Source organism: Symphalangus syndactylus, chromosome 7, assembly GCF_028878055.3.
Source record: "Symphalangus syndactylus isolate Jambi chromosome 7, NHGRI_mSymSyn1-v2.1_pri, whole genome shotgun sequence".
NCBI classification, from domain to species: domain Eukaryota; kingdom Metazoa; phylum Chordata; class Mammalia; order Primates; family Hylobatidae; genus Symphalangus; species Symphalangus syndactylus.
Window position 1 is genome coordinate 46,905,082 of NC_072429.2, and position 17,581 is coordinate 46,922,662.

The window sequence follows — 17,581 nt, forward strand, 5'->3', positions numbered from 1 at the left end:
GTCTTAAAATTACTGACCTCGGATGATATTGAAGTGTCTAGAAACCACATGAAAAAGAATGCACATGAACTAAAAACTACAAAGTAGAAACATATGAATTGAACACTCAAAGGTACACTAGCATGAGGATTTGGGACTAAGAGAATAATTCCTTTTTCTTGTCCTGCTTCACGCCCCCAGAGTTGAATCAACCTCGGAGTTCCTGTTGACCTCAGGAGAGGATTCCAAAAACACAAATCAGGAAAACAGAGTGGGGGAAATCTTTGAAAGTTAAACAGCAAAAACATCCATCTTGAGGACATCTCATTTTTTCCCAATCCAAATTAGATCTGCTATGACAGGTAAAAGAAAATGAACGATGGTGTTGATCATGAATGTATTATCTGGTTGTGATAATACTGGACAGATATATCTGTGTCCAGACTATATTTCTGCTATGGTCTATTTTAGGGAGCTTCTGAATTTTAATCTAAAAGTGATATCTGGAAAAGAGATAATAATTTGTGTTCACATAGCACTCTTCATCCAAAGGTCTCAAAGCACTTTACAAAGAAATAATTATTATTATCCCAGATGGAACAACTCAGACAGAGGGGCTGCTGCCCTTTTCAGCAAACTGGGGAGTGGAAGCCCCTCGACTCCACACACAGCCATAGGCTATAAATTATTGATTCCTGGCCTCTCTTGATTGGAAACTGGAACTACCAATGAGAAGCCTTTTTTTTTTTAAATAAAGCAGAACATCAGGCTCCAATCTTAAGAATTTCCGCATGTGTTCAAAACATATGAAAGTGAATGCTTTTAAAACTGATGAATTTTGGGCAAAGTATGGCTGCTTAAAATAAGAAAAGTGGTTATTACAGTCAAACTAATAATGGCTAACATGTGCTGAACATTATTCTAAGTGGGTTATATATATTATTTTATTTAAGACTCATAACAATTTTAACGACGTAGGAAGATATATCATTTTACTCATTTTACAGTTGAGGAAACTGAGACAGAGAACTTAAGTAGCTAGGCCAAAATGTCAGTCAAGCAAACTGGCAGAGCTGGAATTCAGACGTAGGTAGTTTGACTCCAGAGCCTTCACTCTTAGCAAGTTACTCGGTGTCCAGGTACTGTGTGAAACATTTCACATGAATTATCTCACTTAATCCTTACACAACTTCTAAGAAGTAGATATTGTATTGGGGCCCCTCCCAATAAAGGAAATCAGAGAAATTAGAGACCTCTTAGATGATAATGAAAGTGACACTAAGAGACTGCCTCTTACCCAGAGAGCTGTGATGGTGCTGTGCATGAGGATGTGCTTTGGCAATGGACAAGCTTGGATTAGAGTCCCAACTGTGTCTGTCATTTGGACAAGTTATTAAACCTCTATAAATTTTCCACTTGTAAAATACAAAGTAGTTAAGGCTCAGAAATGAAAAGACTTAAAAGGTGAAGTAGCCGGACGTGGTGGCTCATGCCTGTAATCCCAGCACTTTGGGAGGCTGAGGTGGCGGGGATCATGAGGTCAGGAGTTCAAGACCAGCCCGACCAAAATGGTGAAACCCTGTCTCTACTAAAAACACAAAAATTAGCCAGGTGTGGTGGCACGTGCCTGTAATTCCAGCTACTCAGGAGGCTGAGGCAGGAGAATCGGTTGTACCCGGGAGGCAGAGGCTGCAGTGAGCCAAGATCACGCCACTGCACTCCAGCCTGGGTGACAGAGCGAGACTCTGTCTCAAAAAACAAACAAACAAACAAACAAAAAAAAAAGGTGAAGTGACTTGTCCAAGCTCACATTCCAGTAGAGGTGGAGTCAGGATTTTGAAAAGTAGACAAAAGAAAACTGGGCCAGGGGTCAGGGAATGAGGGCTATTCCTGCCGCCAACTAGGCTGTGTGACCTTAAGCAAATCAAATAATCTCCATGGTCTCTGTGCCTTCCTCTGTAAAAGAAGGACATCAGGCTACATTGATACTAAAGTCTTTCCCAGTGCTAACATTCTGACTCTCAATATCTGTTTTCTGTTTAGTCCCTTGTTTGAAAATCCTTGGAGGAAAAGAAATTAACCACAGAACCTGAAAGTGACTGGAAGCCAAATTTAGAAAACAGATCTCAAAAAGAGAAAAAAGAAGTTTACAAAATTTCTTTATTTAGGAAGCGAGACTGCCCTGCAAAGTGTTTGGCTTGATTTGTGAGACTCAGTGACCAGATAAAGGCCATACAGATCTCCTTGACTAGCCAGTTCTCCTAGCTGCAGTAAGCCATGTAACCTGGTTCAGTGGCCCTTTCTGGCCTGCTATCCTGGCTAAAGCTGGAAGAAGCCCATCCTGTGTGGGAGGGATCTGAGAAAAGAAGCCAAGCTTTTCATGTGGGTGTTCTATCTTGAATTCAGAATGTCTATACCATTCTGTCTACTTCTGTTTTTGTTCTTAGTGATTATTATATAGTGACACAGCCCACTGCTACCATGAACCAGTTTTTTTCACAACCTTGTGGTAAGCCACGGTATAGTGAACAGGTCTGGCTTCCATTTCTCTATGTGGTTCTATTCAAAAGTGTGAGCTTGAGTTTGTGATAAATCTTGGCAAAAAAGATATCCGTAGCTTTGTGATCTTGGGAAAGTCACTTAAATTCTCCATCTGTCAATTCTCCTCATGTTTTTGAAAAATAATGCTTATCCCACGTGCTCTTCGGTGTTATGAATTTCAAATAGTGTATATGTGGAAGTAGTCTGGGGAAATTAGAGACCCCTTAGATGACAATGAAAGTGATGCTGGCTGGGCGCAGTGGCCCACGCCTGTAATTCCAGCATTTTGGGAGGACGAGGTGGGTGGATCATTTGAGATCGGGAGTTCGAGACCAGCCTGGCCAACATGGTGGAACCCCGTTTCTACAAAAAATACAAAAATTAGCCAGGAGTGGTGGTGGGCCCCTGTAGTCCCAGCTACTTGGGAGGCTGAGGCAGAATTGCTTGAACCTGGAAAGCAGAGGTTGCAGTGAGCCGAGATTGAAGAAGTGAGACTCCGTTAAAAGAAAAAAAGGAAGAAAGAAAGTGATGCTAAGAGAAGACTGTCTCTTACAGAGAGCTGTGACGGTGCTGTGAGTGAGGAAGTGATTTGGCAATGAGCAAGCTTGGATTACAGTCTCAACTCTGTCTGTCATTTGGGCAAGTTATTAAACCACTATAAATTTTCAATTTGAAAAATTCAAAGTAGATAAGACACAGAAATAATAAACACAAAGCTTCCAACAACAAGCCATTAATAGGTGATACCTATTATTATTTTTATTGTCAGTTATTGAATTACAGTGCAGAGTTAGCAGGTTTGGAATACTAGGTCTTATTTTCTAAGTTATACATACTAATTCACTATGGACTTCAGGAAAAAGCCAGTATAAAATTGGGCTGTCCTTCCAGGAAACCAAATACCCTAAATGGCTGAGGCCAATTTCGGAAGCTTATCCTCATATACATCACACCTTGAGGAAATCTGGACAGGCACCTTCCTCCCCTTTATCTGTGTTTTTTTTTTTTCCTTTTTGTGGAGAATAGGGTCTCGCTATATTGTCCAGGCAGGTCTTGAACTCCTGGGCTCAAGCTACCCTCCCACCTCTGTCTCCCTGAGAGTTGGGATTACAGGCATGGGCCACTGCACCTGGCCCTTTCTTCCCTTTAGAAAACTGTGCCTAACTCCCCACATTCTATGGCTGCAGGAATTCTGGTAATCTGCTGGGGTCTCAAAATTTACCTCAGCATTCCAAGTTTATCTGAACAGGATATAATTATAGCAAAATAATTCCCTATGCTTTTTAGCATAAGAATCCAATTTTAAGGTAAAAAGAGTTTTACCCCATATAATAGTAGTTCCCATTATATAGAATATTCTTTCTATATATAGAATCCCATATAATAGTAGTTCTACTTTAAGTAGCCTTTGATTGAGAAAAACACATGATAAAAATTCAGCAACATTAACAAATTAGAGGATCCCCTCTTAAAATTTTTTTTGAATAGCTAGTACATGAACTTGATATAAAATTCACAAGGTACAAAAGGGAATACCATGAAAATATCCTTCTTTCACCCCATCCCTCATTCACACACTGCCCTTCTCCAGAGCCTCCTATTGTTTCAATTTCTGCTGTATCTTTTCAAAGGTAAATTTGCACTACAAACATTTACATATTTCTCCTTAAAAAAAGACAAAATGGCAGCGTCTTACCACTCTTCTTCATCTTGCTTTTTTTCACTTAGCAATATCTTGTTATATTTTGTTATACTTTAACATGGATATGTTAAAAAAAAAAAAAAAAGGTGGGGAGCAGGTGTGGTGGTTCACACCTGTAATCCCAGCACTTTGGGAGGCCAAGGCAGGAGGATTGCTTGAGCCCAGGAATTGGAGACCAGTCTGGGCAAGGCCCTATCTCTACCAAAAAAAAATAAAGAAAGAAAGAAAAGAAAAGGAAAGAAAACTAGCTGGGTGTGGTGGCATGTGCCCGTAGTCCCAGCTACTTAGGAGGATCACTTGAACCCAGGAGGTCGAGGCTGCAGTGAGCCATGATGGCCCCACTGCACTCCACCTGGGCAACAGAGCCAGATCGTGTCTCAAAAGAAAAAGAGAGTCCGGGCGTGGTGGCTCACGCCTGTAATCCCGGCACTTTGGGAGGCTGAGGAGGGCAGATCACCTGAAGTCAGGAGTTCGAGACTGCTCTGGCCAACATAGTGAAACCCAGTCTCTACTAAAAATACGAAAATTAGCCAGGAGTGGTGGTGCATGCCTGTAGTCCCAGCTACTCAGGAGGGTGAGGCAGGAGAATTGCTTGAACCTGCGAGGCAGAGGTTGCGGTGAGCTGAGATCACACCACTGCACTCCAGCCAAGGGGACGGAGACTCTGTCTCAAAGGAAAAAAAAAAAGAAGAGGCCGGGCGCAATGGCTCACACCTGTAATCCCAGCACTTTGGGAGGCCAAGGCAGGCGGATCACCTGAGGTTGGGAGTTCGAGACCAGCCTGGCCAACATGGAGAAACCCCGTCTCTACTAAAAATACAACAAATTAGCCAGGCGTGGTGGCAGGCACCTGTAATCCCAGCTACTTGGGAGGCTGAGGCAGGAGAATCACTTGAACCCGGGAGGTGGAGGTTGCAGTGAGCCGAGATCACACCATTGCAGTCCAGCATGGGCAACAAGGCCAAAACTCCATCTCAAAAAAAAATAAGAGAGAGAGAGGAAAATAATATTTTTATTCTTCATGACATGTGCTATTGAAAAATTGTATTGCTTTTTTTTTTTTTTTTTTTGAGACAGCGCTCTGTTGCCCAGGCTGGAGTGTAGTGTCATGAGGCTCACTGCAACCTCTGCCTCCTGGGTTCTAGCATTTTTCCTGCCTCAGCCTCCCAAGTAGCTGGGATTATAGGGGAGTGCCACCACGTCCAGCTAATTTTTTTTTGGTAGTAGTAAAGATGGGGTTTCACCATGTTGGACAGGCTAGTCTTGAACTCCTGACCTCAAGTGATCCACCCCACTCAGCCTACCAAAGTGCTAAGATTATGGGCGTGAGCAACTGCGCCCAGCCGCATTTTTTAATATACAGACAATTCTAGTGAATATTTTTTTTTTTTTTTTTTTTTTTTTTTTTTTTTTTTTTTTTTTTTTCTTTTTTCGAGACGGAGTCTCGCTCTGTCGCCCAGGCTGGAGTGCAGTGGCGCAATCTCGGCTCACTGCAAGCTCCGCCTCCCGGGTTCACGCCATTCTCCTGCCTCAGCCTCCCGAGTAGCTGGGACTACAGGCGCCCGCCACCACGCCCGGCTAATTTTTTTTTTTTTGTATTTTTAGTAGAGACGGGGTTTCACTGTGGTCTCGATCTCCTGACCTCGTGATCCACCCGCCTCGGCCTCCCAAAGTGCTGGGATTACAAGCGTGAGCCACCACGCCCGGCCCGAATATTTTTAATATACAGAAAATAAATACCACTTAGAGATTCTCAGCTCTTAGATTGGGAACCACCAGTATAAGTAAAATATTAATAATCTTCAACTTTAATTTTGACCCTTACTGTGCACCAGACATTGTTCTAAGCACTTTACATATTATCTCACATAATCCACATCCTCATCATCCTTCCAGTCTCAGCTTAAATGTTATCTCCTCAGAGAAGCCTTCCCTTATCCAAGTAGACCTATCCTCTCCCCTTTCCATTATTCTCTAGCATTTCATCTTGTTTATTTCCTTCAGGAATAAACTCAGCAATACAAGTAATTAGTTACCCATTTGTGTACTTATTTACTGCTGTCTTCCCAGTCAGAGTATGAGCTTTGAGAGCACAGACATATACTATTGAACAGTTTGGTTCACCACAGTATATCCAGTAACATACAGTGCCTCAGTGCTTGGCACAGAGGAGCCATTCAATTGAATATTTATTGAAAGTACATACTGAGCAAAAAACAGCTTTAAGAAGTAGACCCTATTATTTTCTCCTTCATACTGATAAGGAAACTAAGGCCTAGAGAGTGAAATAGACTTATCCCAAAGTTGGTAAGTCACAGAGTTGCTTTAAAACCCAGCTCTGCTGGACTCCAGAGCACAAGCTCTTCACTACGACCCTGGTCTCAGGAACAGAAGACTGAGTTCAGTCCTGGCTATGTGAGATGTTGAGTAAGTCCCCTATCCCCTCTGGGACTTTTTCTTTCATTGAAAAATGAAAGAGTGGGTGTCGCTATCTTCCTTATGGTGATGTTTTGTGATTTATGAGGTCTGTGATCTATGAAAATGAAATGGCGGACACTGAAGGAGCCAACAAGGTTGGCTTCATGCCTTTAAGAGTGCCAATTTTCAGTTATTTTCTTCCTTCTCTCCTTCTTTCACTGGAGATTTGCTAATCCTTATTTTATGCCAGGCATTGTGTTGGAGGTAATAGGAATCCAAAGGCAAATAGGATATATATAGTCCCTGACATTAACGTGCATGGCCTGATGGGAGAGGCAGACCCATTAAATGGCTGCTTGAAATACGGTATGGGCCAGTATCCCAACAGTAATACTATGTGTGAAGCTCATGGCAATACAGAGGAGGAAGGGATTAATTCCATCATGTATGTGTTGGTGGGAGTAGAGGTGGATATGTAGGAAGGGGGATGCGGTATAATGCTGAGCTGGGCCTTGGGAAAGTAAGTTTTCCATGTGGTTAAGGTGGAAGTGAGGCTTTCTGGACACAAGAGCCATCATGTGCAGAAGCACACTAAGAAAGAGCATGAAGTGCTGACGATTGCTAGAGTGGGGGGTTGGCTCTCAGGATATGAACTGGCTAGGCAAAGGCAGCCCATGAAGAGCCTTGCTGAGGAGTTTGGACTTTACTTCTGAGAGCAGTAGCATGGCCAAATTGTACTTACATTTTATTTTTAGGAGGATCACTCTGGCATTGGTAGGACTGGAGATAGGTGATGAGGTGAAAGGAGTGGAGACCAGTTAGCAGGCTTAGAAGTTGTCCAGGTGAGAGATGATGAGGACTTGGACTTAAGGTATTTGCAGCAGAGGTGGAGTGGAAGTAGATAAATTGGAGATTATTTTAAAAGGGAGATCCAAAGGCCTTGGTGATTAATTGGATGAGGAAGAATAAAAGATGAGATGATGGGACTTATTGTAATGGATTGATACAGTCTAAAAGAATAAAATAGTGGCATTAATAATTATAGGGGTGGAGTGGAGTGAAGTTGAAGAAATAATGATGTTGGCTTTGGATATATTGAGTTTAAGATGTCTCTTAGCCAGGAGGAAAGGTGTAGCTCTCTATTTCCTTTCCGGAATAGCAGTCCTAGCCTAAGTCACTCATCCTTGGACCAGTTTCCTGTGGAGCCCAGTGCGGTATAAAATTCCCCAAGAGCTCACTGGCATTCCTGAGCTCCACATCCTTCAAGGTTAAAAGCTGGGTGTCCAAAACTCCCTGGACCCTCATTGATAGGCTAATGGATTATGGACCTGGGTGTGTGTGTGTGTGTGTGTGTGTGTGTGTTTTAAATCAGATGCTGGCTCCAGTGCAGCAAACTCTTCTGCCTCTTGCAATCATCAGCTTTGGAAAAAAACAAAACAAAACAAAACCCTTTTTTATGAAGCAGCCTCTGGCCCTGACAGGCTCTGGCTCTCTGTTGGCTCCCAAGAAGCCCCCACCTTTCTTAAAGAGCAGATTTTTAAAAGGTGAGGTTGTACGGTGCTCAGCCAGATCCCCACGTGGCTGCTGAAGAAAGCCCAGAGGGACTAGGCCCTTACTCAGCCACCACCTCTGCTTGGGTGTCCTCAGTGCTAAAACAAGACACCTTGTAGCCCAACTCTTTCCAAAATGACGGGGCTGGGATCCTCCCCCACCTCAAGTCGAATATCCAGCGTTCACCAGGCGGTGGCAGGACCGAGCACGTGGTATCATTTAGGGGCTGGGCTCCAGGGTCCTCCTAGGAAAGAGGACAGCCCAAGAGACGAGAGGCTGGCCGGCCACCCTGGCCATGGCAACCTCTCTGGCTCCTACAGCTGCTGGCCAAAGGCAGGGGGCACGCCCTGCGTCCCATTACCACGTTCATAGGATGGTGCCAGGAGCCCGTTATCTCTTCTTCGCCTTCTCCTCACGCACCACCCCCACTATCATGCCGATAAATCCCGAGAGCAAAGGGTGGCACGATTCCTCCCGCGTCCCTGCGGGCTGAAGGCGGGCACTAAAGCAGTGCAGTCCCAAGCTTCCCCTGCAGAAGCCGCGCTCCCCACTCGGTCCGGGGGCAGAGGGGGCGCGAGAGAGCAAGTGGGCGGGCGTCCCATCCTCCGCATCCTCCTCCAGGTCCTGGCGCACAGGGTGGGAGCGCTGCGCTGCGCCGCGCTGCGCATCGCGGCCCGCTTGCCGCCTGCCCCCTGCCCTAGCTGGGCCACCTCCCCGGGCTGCCGGTGGAGGGCTAAGAGGCGCTAACGTTACGCTGTTTCCGGTTTTCCAGCGGGCTCTGTTTCCCCTCCCAAGGCGGCGGCGGCTGAGCGGCGGAGCCCCCCAAATGGCCTGGCCAGATGCGGCAGGTTTGCTGCTCAGCGCTGCCGCCGCCGCCACTGGAGAAGGGTCGGTGCAGCAGCTACAGCGACAGCAGCAGCAGCAGCGAGAGGAGCAGCAGCAGCAGCAGCAGCAGCAGCGAGAGCGGCAGCAGCAGCAGGAGCAGCAGCAACAACAGCAGCATCTCTCGTCCCGCTGCGCCCCCAGAGCCGCGGCCGCAGCAACAGCCGCAGCCCCGCAGCCCCGCAGCCCGGAGAGCCGCCGCCCGTTCGCGAGCTGCAGCCGCCGGCGGCATGAGGCGCGACCCGGCCCCCGGCTTCTCCATGCTGCTCTTCGGTGTGTCGCTCGCCTGCTACTCGCCCAGCCTCAAGTCAGTGCAGGACCAGGCGTACAAGGCACCCGTGGTGGTGGAGGGCAAGGTACAGGGGCTGGCCCCAGCCGGCGGCTCCAGCTCCAACAGCACCCGAGAGCCGCCCGCCTCGGGTCGGGTGGCGTTAGTAAAGGTGCTGGACAAGTGGCCGCTCCGGAGCGGGGGGCTGCAGCGCGAGCAGGTGATCAGCGTGGGCTCCTGTGCGCCGCTCGAAAGGAACCAGCGCTACATCTTTTTCCTGGAGCCCACGGAACAGCCCTTAGTCTTTAAGACGGCCTTTGCCCCCCTCGATACCAACGGCAAAAATCTCAAGAAAGAGGTGGGCAAGATCCTGTGCACTGACTGCGGTGAGTCGCCCCCTCCTTTTGCTGGAGAAAGGGGGGAGGGGCGAGGTGGTGGAGAATGGGGGTGGGGTGGGGAGGTGCTGCAGGTGCCCGGGCCTGGCAGCGTCCGTGCGCTGGGGGGTGGGGCCGCCCCTGGGCAGGGCGCCTGGCACTGGTGGGTGAGGGGGTTGGGGTTGGAGAGAAGAAGGATCAGGCTCAAAGTGTGCCAGGGGTGGGGGGCAGAGGGAGGCGCTGGCCTGTGCCAGCGGGGATCTGCGGCTGATGTATGGCATGTGGGGCTGGAAAGCTGCCATCATAGCCCAGTAGCGGAAGGAAAAACGGAGAGGTCCTGGTGGTGCTGGCCTGAGGCTCAGTGAGTCAGGAGTGACCCTCGGAGGCCTTGCCCGCCGTGCTCCCGCGGGCCTGCCGTGCCCAGGCTGGCAGGGTCTGCAGGAGCAGCTGGGCAGACTCCCAGGCTGTGAAGGCCTCCGCTTACAAGTTCTCCTAGGGAATGATCGCCCCCGCCCCCTCCTTCCTCTCCTGGGCTCGTTGCTCTGCTCATCTACACCGCTGGCGCAGGCAGAGTTGGACTTTTTCTGCTACTGTTTTCCGTCCTCCATGTGGCTCCAGTTTTTTTCTCCATCGTGATTGCCTGTCTTTGCTAAGCAGGTAGCACACCCTTCTCTTAAGACTAGCAAGCAGACGCCTTTTTTTTTTTTTTTTTTTTTTTTTTTTTTTAGCTGTTTCTGGGGGAATTACAAGGTCTGTTGATTGTGATGATGATGAAAGAGAGTAACTTCTGCTGAATGCTTTAAGTTCAGCTCTAACGTCTTACCCGCCGGATGTATTTGACTGCATCTCTCATCTTCATGATGTTGGATGCTGCACAGGAATGCAGGTGATTAGAAACAAAACACTGAAATCTATAGATCTCTGCAGCTGGGAATGGAAGTCTCCCATGTCAAAAGCCAAAGAAATGTCACTCTAAGAGCTTTTTCTTCTTGTCCCTGAATCCAGTACTTACTTCTTAATAAGATATTTCAAATCAAATTGTCCCACACTGGAGTATTTGGTGTAAGCCTGTCTCGTGCTTATTCAAATTGGGGTTTCGTTTTGTCCCAACTAAAGCTGAATTTGTTGGCATGCGGTATGACTTGCTGGACTGTGTAATTGCTGAATTATGATAGATGTCCTGTACTCTCATAGAAGTTGGTGTGTTTACCAGTTTACCAACTGATTCTGGGTAGTGTAGACAGGCTTTGTTTGAGTAGCAAAGTAAGTTTTGCTGCCTTCATCTTTCTAGATCAATACCTATGATTTTTGGAAGCTTTCCTCCCCCACCCCCTTCAGGAGGCAAATTTTAGGAGTTTAGTTATGGGAGTGTATCTAGGCACTAACTATGTTAAACTGTGATCACTCTAATGAGAAGAATCTTGGCAATGTCTTAATAAGGAGGGGAAAACTTTGGTGGATAACAGCAGTTTATCACTCTGACATTATCCTTAGGAATATTGTTGACTGCTTTTTAATATGGGTTTTATGTTCTGAAATGTTTTATGAAGACAAGTAGAGACCAGCTAAGAATTTCTAATTTTTTATTCTATGAAGTATTTTATCTGAGATCCCTTGGGGAGCTGTGAAACAGTATTGTACAGTGGAAAATAGATAGTAAAAATATTTATTGAACCTTGTCCAAGGACAGCTTCTGTTTGGTTGTTGGTGAGTTGCTCCTGCATTTGCACCGTGTACATCTCCACATAATCCCTAGTCTGGGCCGCTGAGGACTTGATGGTCTTTGTCAGATAACCCCATAGAGTAACTGGCTTCTCTGCTCCCTTGTCTCCCTCCTCCTACTTTCTTCTTCCCCCAAAACAATATACCTTATCAATTACACATTGTTTGTTCTAGTGGGTATTTAATAGCTTAACAGTTGAATGCAGAAATCATGAAAGATTTGAGGGTCAGAAATATGGTCTGTTTCTAGGTTATGATCGTCTCATATTATCAAAATAGCATGTGTAGTATAGTTCTTAAAAAGATACATTTAGAACTGCAATCACTGGTAAAGGAAGGGCCCTCACATATCACAAATTATCAAGGATCAGGAATGTGTATGGCAGTAAACATTTTAGAATGCAAAAAAAATTGCTTTGAATTGATATTCAAAGGAAAGTATATAAATAGGTACCATTTTGGGGAGCCTTATATAAGGGAATTAGAAATTAAAGGACATATTTGTGAGACTTGTGGAATTGGTGATAATATAACAGAAGAGCAGAAACTGCATTTTCTTATTTTCTACTATGTGGTTAAAGAAAACATGTACTGGTAATGGTATATTAAATAAGGAAACAAAATCATCCTAACTAACCACAACACTGTCCTTGTGCTTAGCAGGAAATAACTAACAAATTCATTTTCTGTTTTCTATTCTAAAGAAAGCCCTCTGGGCCACAGGGTCATTGGGAACATTTTCTCCTTGGAGCAGATTTGCCCATTGCAAAATAGGGAAACTGGCACTTGGAAACTGTCGTCATGGCCGTTACATTGAGCAACTGAGGTTGTATTGTTGCTTTGTTTAGCTGGTTTCAGGTCTGAGTGTGTGTAGGTTCTGAGAGGTGTGGTTCTCTGGGAGGTCATCTAGAAAGCCCGTGGGTTTTTTTTTTTTGGAGGGGGGTGAAATATGGAGGGATAATATTGTGTTTAAAAATTGGCTTCAGGAGCATCAGTGCTGGAGGTCACACTGGACCTCTTCTTATCAGTCCTCATAAATGGCTCTTTTCCACCGTGAAATGTTGACTTGAAGTCTGTGATCTAAGGTGGGGAAAGGTAGACAGGGGTCTTTCTGGAAGAGCAAGACCTGCCAGAGTGATATTTTCACATATCTAATGTGTATCATTTATCCAGAAAGAGCACATCTGGTGATAGAGTTGAGTAAAATCTTTGCATTTCTTAGAAGATTGCATGTATGGAGAGAGGTGTTTTCTGTGACTTCTGTGGAAAGGCGAGGAAAAAGAGTTAGAAAGGCCTTGCAGGCATTAGCAACTCTGTATAATGTTATAAAAACATCATGTTCTGCAAATAGTCCTGCATTTTAAAAGATGGTTGCATATATTTTGGTATAATTATACCCTATCTTGTTGTTTTCTTATATTCATGTTTTTAAGCAGTTTCCTTATTGAATAGATGCAGTAAATAGCATAAAAAATAAAGATCATTTCTTTCTCTGGGATTTCCTGATTAGCAGTTTTCCAGTGTAGAGTGTACTTTGTTGTTAAACAAGGAAAGGTGTATTCCTGGGGAATTTTACATTCTTTAGGATAGTTTTAAATTAATGCGGCACCCAGATTCACATATTAGAGAAAGGTGGTTCACAAAATTCAGCATAGCAAAAGCGACTACATATTTTTTAAATGCTGTTTATTTAAAGAATCTTTTCTTCCCCAGCCAGCTGGAAACCCAGCTGTGCTGCAGCTTGAAGATGGGAAAGTGAAACTAGATTAGAAACTGACCAGTCCTAGTGATGAGGACAAGGCATGGTTGTAGATTTAACGATTGAATTACCACCCTAATGTCATTATTTCTTGTAGTGGCTGCTTTCCTCGGCAGACTGCATTCTTGGGGCAGGAACAATAGTTTATCTTTGAGGTCTTCTTTCTCCTAGCTCTCCTGCCCCCCTGTGTTTCATACTTTGCCTGGTTTATAGAAGGACTCTCCATCAGTGTCATTTGAATGGATAAAGTCAAGTGAAGTTAAAGAAAGCCTCCAGATTAATACTAAAACAATCTTAACTCTCTGACCTGTGACATCAAGTCCTGTGCTGAAAAGCTGAGTTTGATGATAGCCTTTACCTGTCGCTATGGGAACCTTTCTTCCAAAAGAATCATTATCAACTAGAGTACTTAACCACAATGTGCTTAATCATTGTGCTGATTAGTGCTAATGGGATTTGAGCAGTGGAGAATAAAGATCTTGCTGGAAAAGACCCTCTTATTTTTTTTCTTTTGGAAGGTAGATTACTACTTGCCCACCCCCAAATTTAAACAAAAATAAAACAACCGTCGGTTTGAATTAACAAATAGTTTGAGAGCTAGGGATGGTGGTCTATTAACAATCTAGGTGACTAACTTCCTCTCGGCCCCTAATCAAAGCAAGTGTGCTTCCCCTTTACCATCCTCTTTTATGTAGGACATTTAAATTTTATTTCCTAATATCAATTAGTTTTTTCTTTATAAGATTATATTTATATTTTTGGAGCTGTAGCACATTTATATGGCTCAAAATTCAGAAAATACATAAAAATATATGATGAAAAGTTTCCTTCTTAACCCCCGTTCTCAGCTACTCAGCTTTAAGGCTCTGTGGTAAAATATTCAAGAATAATTTATTCTTAAAGTGTGTGTTTCTCTAAAACACAATGTTTTTCAAAGTAGTCTTTTTTTTTTTTTTTTGAGACGGAGTCTTGCTCTGTCGCCCAGGCTAGAGTGCAGTGGCACATTCTCAGCTCACCGCAACCTCCGTCTCCCTGGTTCAAGCGGTTCTCCTGCCTCAGCCTCCTGAGTAACTGGGATTACAGGCACCTGCCGCCACGCCCGATTAATTTTTGTATTTTTAGTAGAGACCGGTTTTCACCATCTTGGCCTGGCTGGCCTCGAACTCCTGACCTCATGATCCACCCCTGCCTTGGCCTCCCAAAGTGCTTGGATTACAGGCGTGAGCCACAGCACCCGGCCCAAAGTAGTCTTATATTTTCTTTCAACAGAGGGAGAATTTTAATTTTGCCATTAAGCCAATTTTGTGGTAAATTCTTCCCAGGTAATACGTATTTTCTTAACCTGGCCCAAGATCTTATCTACCTAGTTCCAATGATCTCTGAGTCCTCTATCTCAAGTATCCATTAAAGGATCCTCTTTTCTCCCCAATACCTTACCTCACAAATGTAATTCTGGACTCAGGAATGAAAATACCAACTTATTTTTCAGATACTTTGCCATTAAGTTTTCCATGACAATAAATTTTATGTCTTAATTGGGATGCTCAAAGGAGAGAGCCAAAGGTTTATCACTGAGATTTAGGGATGCATCTCAACCCATACAGCAATTCTTATTTTTCACATGCTTGGTGATCTCACAGTAGTGTCCATGTGGGAGATCACGTGATTTCACAGATAAAAAGAGAAAACTCCACAGTGCATGATTGCTTTGATTTTCATTCAGAAGCCAGAGACCCCAGTTGTCAATGAAGAGTTTGATTTTGACCATATTCATGCACAGCTGGTACAATCCCAGGGAATTTAGCTATCTGAATACTGTTCTGAAGTACGTTTAAGGTAACTGATTTGAACATAGTGTTAAAATTTCAGAGGATCAGGGAATTGCCATTTGGATACATAGGAAAAAAGTAAATATGCAGATATCAAAACAGCAGAAGTCTTAACCCTCTAAGCGCTGTTTGCTTATTGGCATTTGGCAATTTTGAAAATTTGGGAAAGGAATGGTGATACCAGTATCACTGAAGTTTCCCCAATGCAGTTTTCAACAACTTGTTCTTAGATCTTTCTTTGCAAGATCTGAAGTGCTGTTAGTATAATTTGCACTAAAAGTTAAAGAAATTTCCCCCCACATTTTGTGTTTGGATGGATGGGTGTATATGGTGTGGGGATTTTTGTCTTACTTGTTTCTAGCAAATTAACCCTCTCCTCCCACTTACTTTTTGGAATTTGTACATAGAAATAAGTCCAGTTTATGAATTTCAAGGGATGATACAGGGAACTCTTTAGGAAACTAGGGAGAGGAGATGAATTAATCGGTAGAAGTGCTAAATTATGACAAGTTTGAACAATGACTTTTATATTTAATTAAAGTAGACTTCTTTAAAAACAGTAATACGCTCAGATGAATCTTGCTGAGCTAGAGCTCCATGTCAGGTTGTAAGAACTGAAGCACACATAGAGGATGATTAAAAGGTATTAGGATGACATGAAAGGACATTCTGTACCCAGGCAAAGAGCTAGGAAGCTTTTGCCGTCTGGGGTCAAAAGACAAATTCGCACTTATGGAGTGTGGTTAATTGCTGCTAATCAGCTATAATGTTTTTGATAATTATGAAATGAAGTTAAGTTAAGGAGCCTTCCTTCTCTGGCTGGTTGGGAGAGTGTGGCATATGAGCTCCATTCTACAGTAACATTCCCTTCCCACTTTGTATATGCAGTAAGATACAAATGGCCTCTCCAGGGACCTTCTCTGGGACAGAGGCCTGACACTTCCAGAGCGTGTCAGCTGTGCTCTATGCCTCTGTTCAGGACCTGATTGTGCTGATGCTTCTGTTCAGGACCTGATTGTGCTGCTAGACTCCTGAGTGTGGGGCAGGACTGGTGGTTAACATTTCATTTACCCTTGCAGATGTTTCTAGAGCAGCAGAGGCACAGGTACTGTAGAAAGCTTCTGTATTCTGCAAGCAACGCAGACCTCCAAGATGTGATGATCAGATTACTTTTTTTTCTCTCCCCAGAAACAGAATCCACGGTGGTTCTGTTTATCATTCACTGTTTCCTGCCCTGTGCTGAGGACACTGGCTCCCTTACACCTTCTTTCCCTGATCTGTTATATAAAGACTGAGGATCTGTCTTTGTCCTTTATGCTGGGATGTTTTACTTGGTCTTGATCTTGGTATTGATCCAACTAACAGAAGCCAAGCTGAATTAACATTCCTCAGAATTGAATGAGAGGAAGGTCACAAAATGGCTAAACACCTGGTCCAGCCCATGCAAAAGTCAGGACATCATGAATTCTATTGTGACAGTGATGCAATTTGGTATTCCAAAAGTTTTATTGCAAAAAGAACTTTCTTTTAATTCAATCTTTTAAATGTTTGCTTCGACAAATATTTAAATATATGTTCTGTGTAAAGAACAAGTTACTTTAGAGGAGCTGCATCAGATACAGTCGCCATCATCAATGAGCTTACAATCATGTAACGGTAATTTAACTTAGAATATGATAAACACTATAAGATATGCCAACATAGTGCTTTTGGGAGGAGGAGAAGAGTCAAAAAGGAAAGAAAGATAATATCTGGTTAGAAGATTAAAGAAAGTTTCTTGGAGAAGTAGTTTGAGACGGGTTTCCAATAATCAGAGATAGCTGAGGTGAGAGTAGTTTGGGGATAGAGATGAATCAATTGATTATTGTATTTCATGCAGCAAGAGCAGCATTCTCAGTAGTAGAGGGCGGATGTTTGTGGAATAATAAAAAACAAAAAACAAAATAAAAGAGGAATGAAAATGATGAGCCTGGAGAGGTAGATTAGGGTGATATTGTCTTTCTTTCTTTGCAGAGATGGGGTTTCGTCATGTTGCTCAGGCTGGTCTTGAACTCCTGAGCTCAAGTGATCTTCCCACTTTGATCTCCCAAAGTCCTGGGATTACAGGTGTGAGCCACTGCGCCCAGCCTAGGGTGATATTTTAATCAGTCTTGAATGCTAGACTGATTAATTATTCTTAATTATGTAAGTAGTATTTGAAGGCTTAGGTTAAAAGTAACTCAGTAACATTTTGTAGTTCAGTGAATGGGTCTTGCACATATTTCGTTAAATTTAGCTGGAAGTTTCGTGTTTTTTTTGCTATGGTATTCTATTCACGTTATTATAAATGGTATTATTCATTTAATTTCATTTTTCAGTTACTCATCGTAGTATGTAGAAATATCATTGTTTTGTTTTGTTTCATATATTGACTTTGTATGTTGTGACCTGAATACATTCACTTATTTGTTCTATTAACTTTCTTTTTGTATATTAATCGGGATTTTCTATATACATAACTGTGTTGTCAATGAAAAAAAGACATTTATTTTTTCCTTTCTAATCTGTTTCTCATTT

The 17,581-nt window shown here is 43.6% G+C and overlaps 1 protein-coding gene across 5 annotated transcripts in view; it reads left to right on the forward strand.

Annotated features, from left to right (window-relative positions):
- Window positions 1–8,799: 8,799 nt before the first annotated feature.
- NRG2 (neuregulin 2) overlaps window positions 8,800–17,581 on the forward strand; it is a 196,062-nt gene continuing 187,280 nt past the window's right edge. For all 5 annotated transcript variants that reach the window (XM_055286003.2, XM_055286005.2, XM_055286004.2 and 2 more), the window contains exon 1: window positions 8,800–9,727. In XM_055286003.2, the coding sequence (XP_055141978.1) occupies window positions 9,031–9,727 (697 nt within the window). In that variant the 5' untranslated portion in view covers window positions 8,800–9,030. The remainder of the gene's footprint in view (window positions 9,728–17,581) is intronic.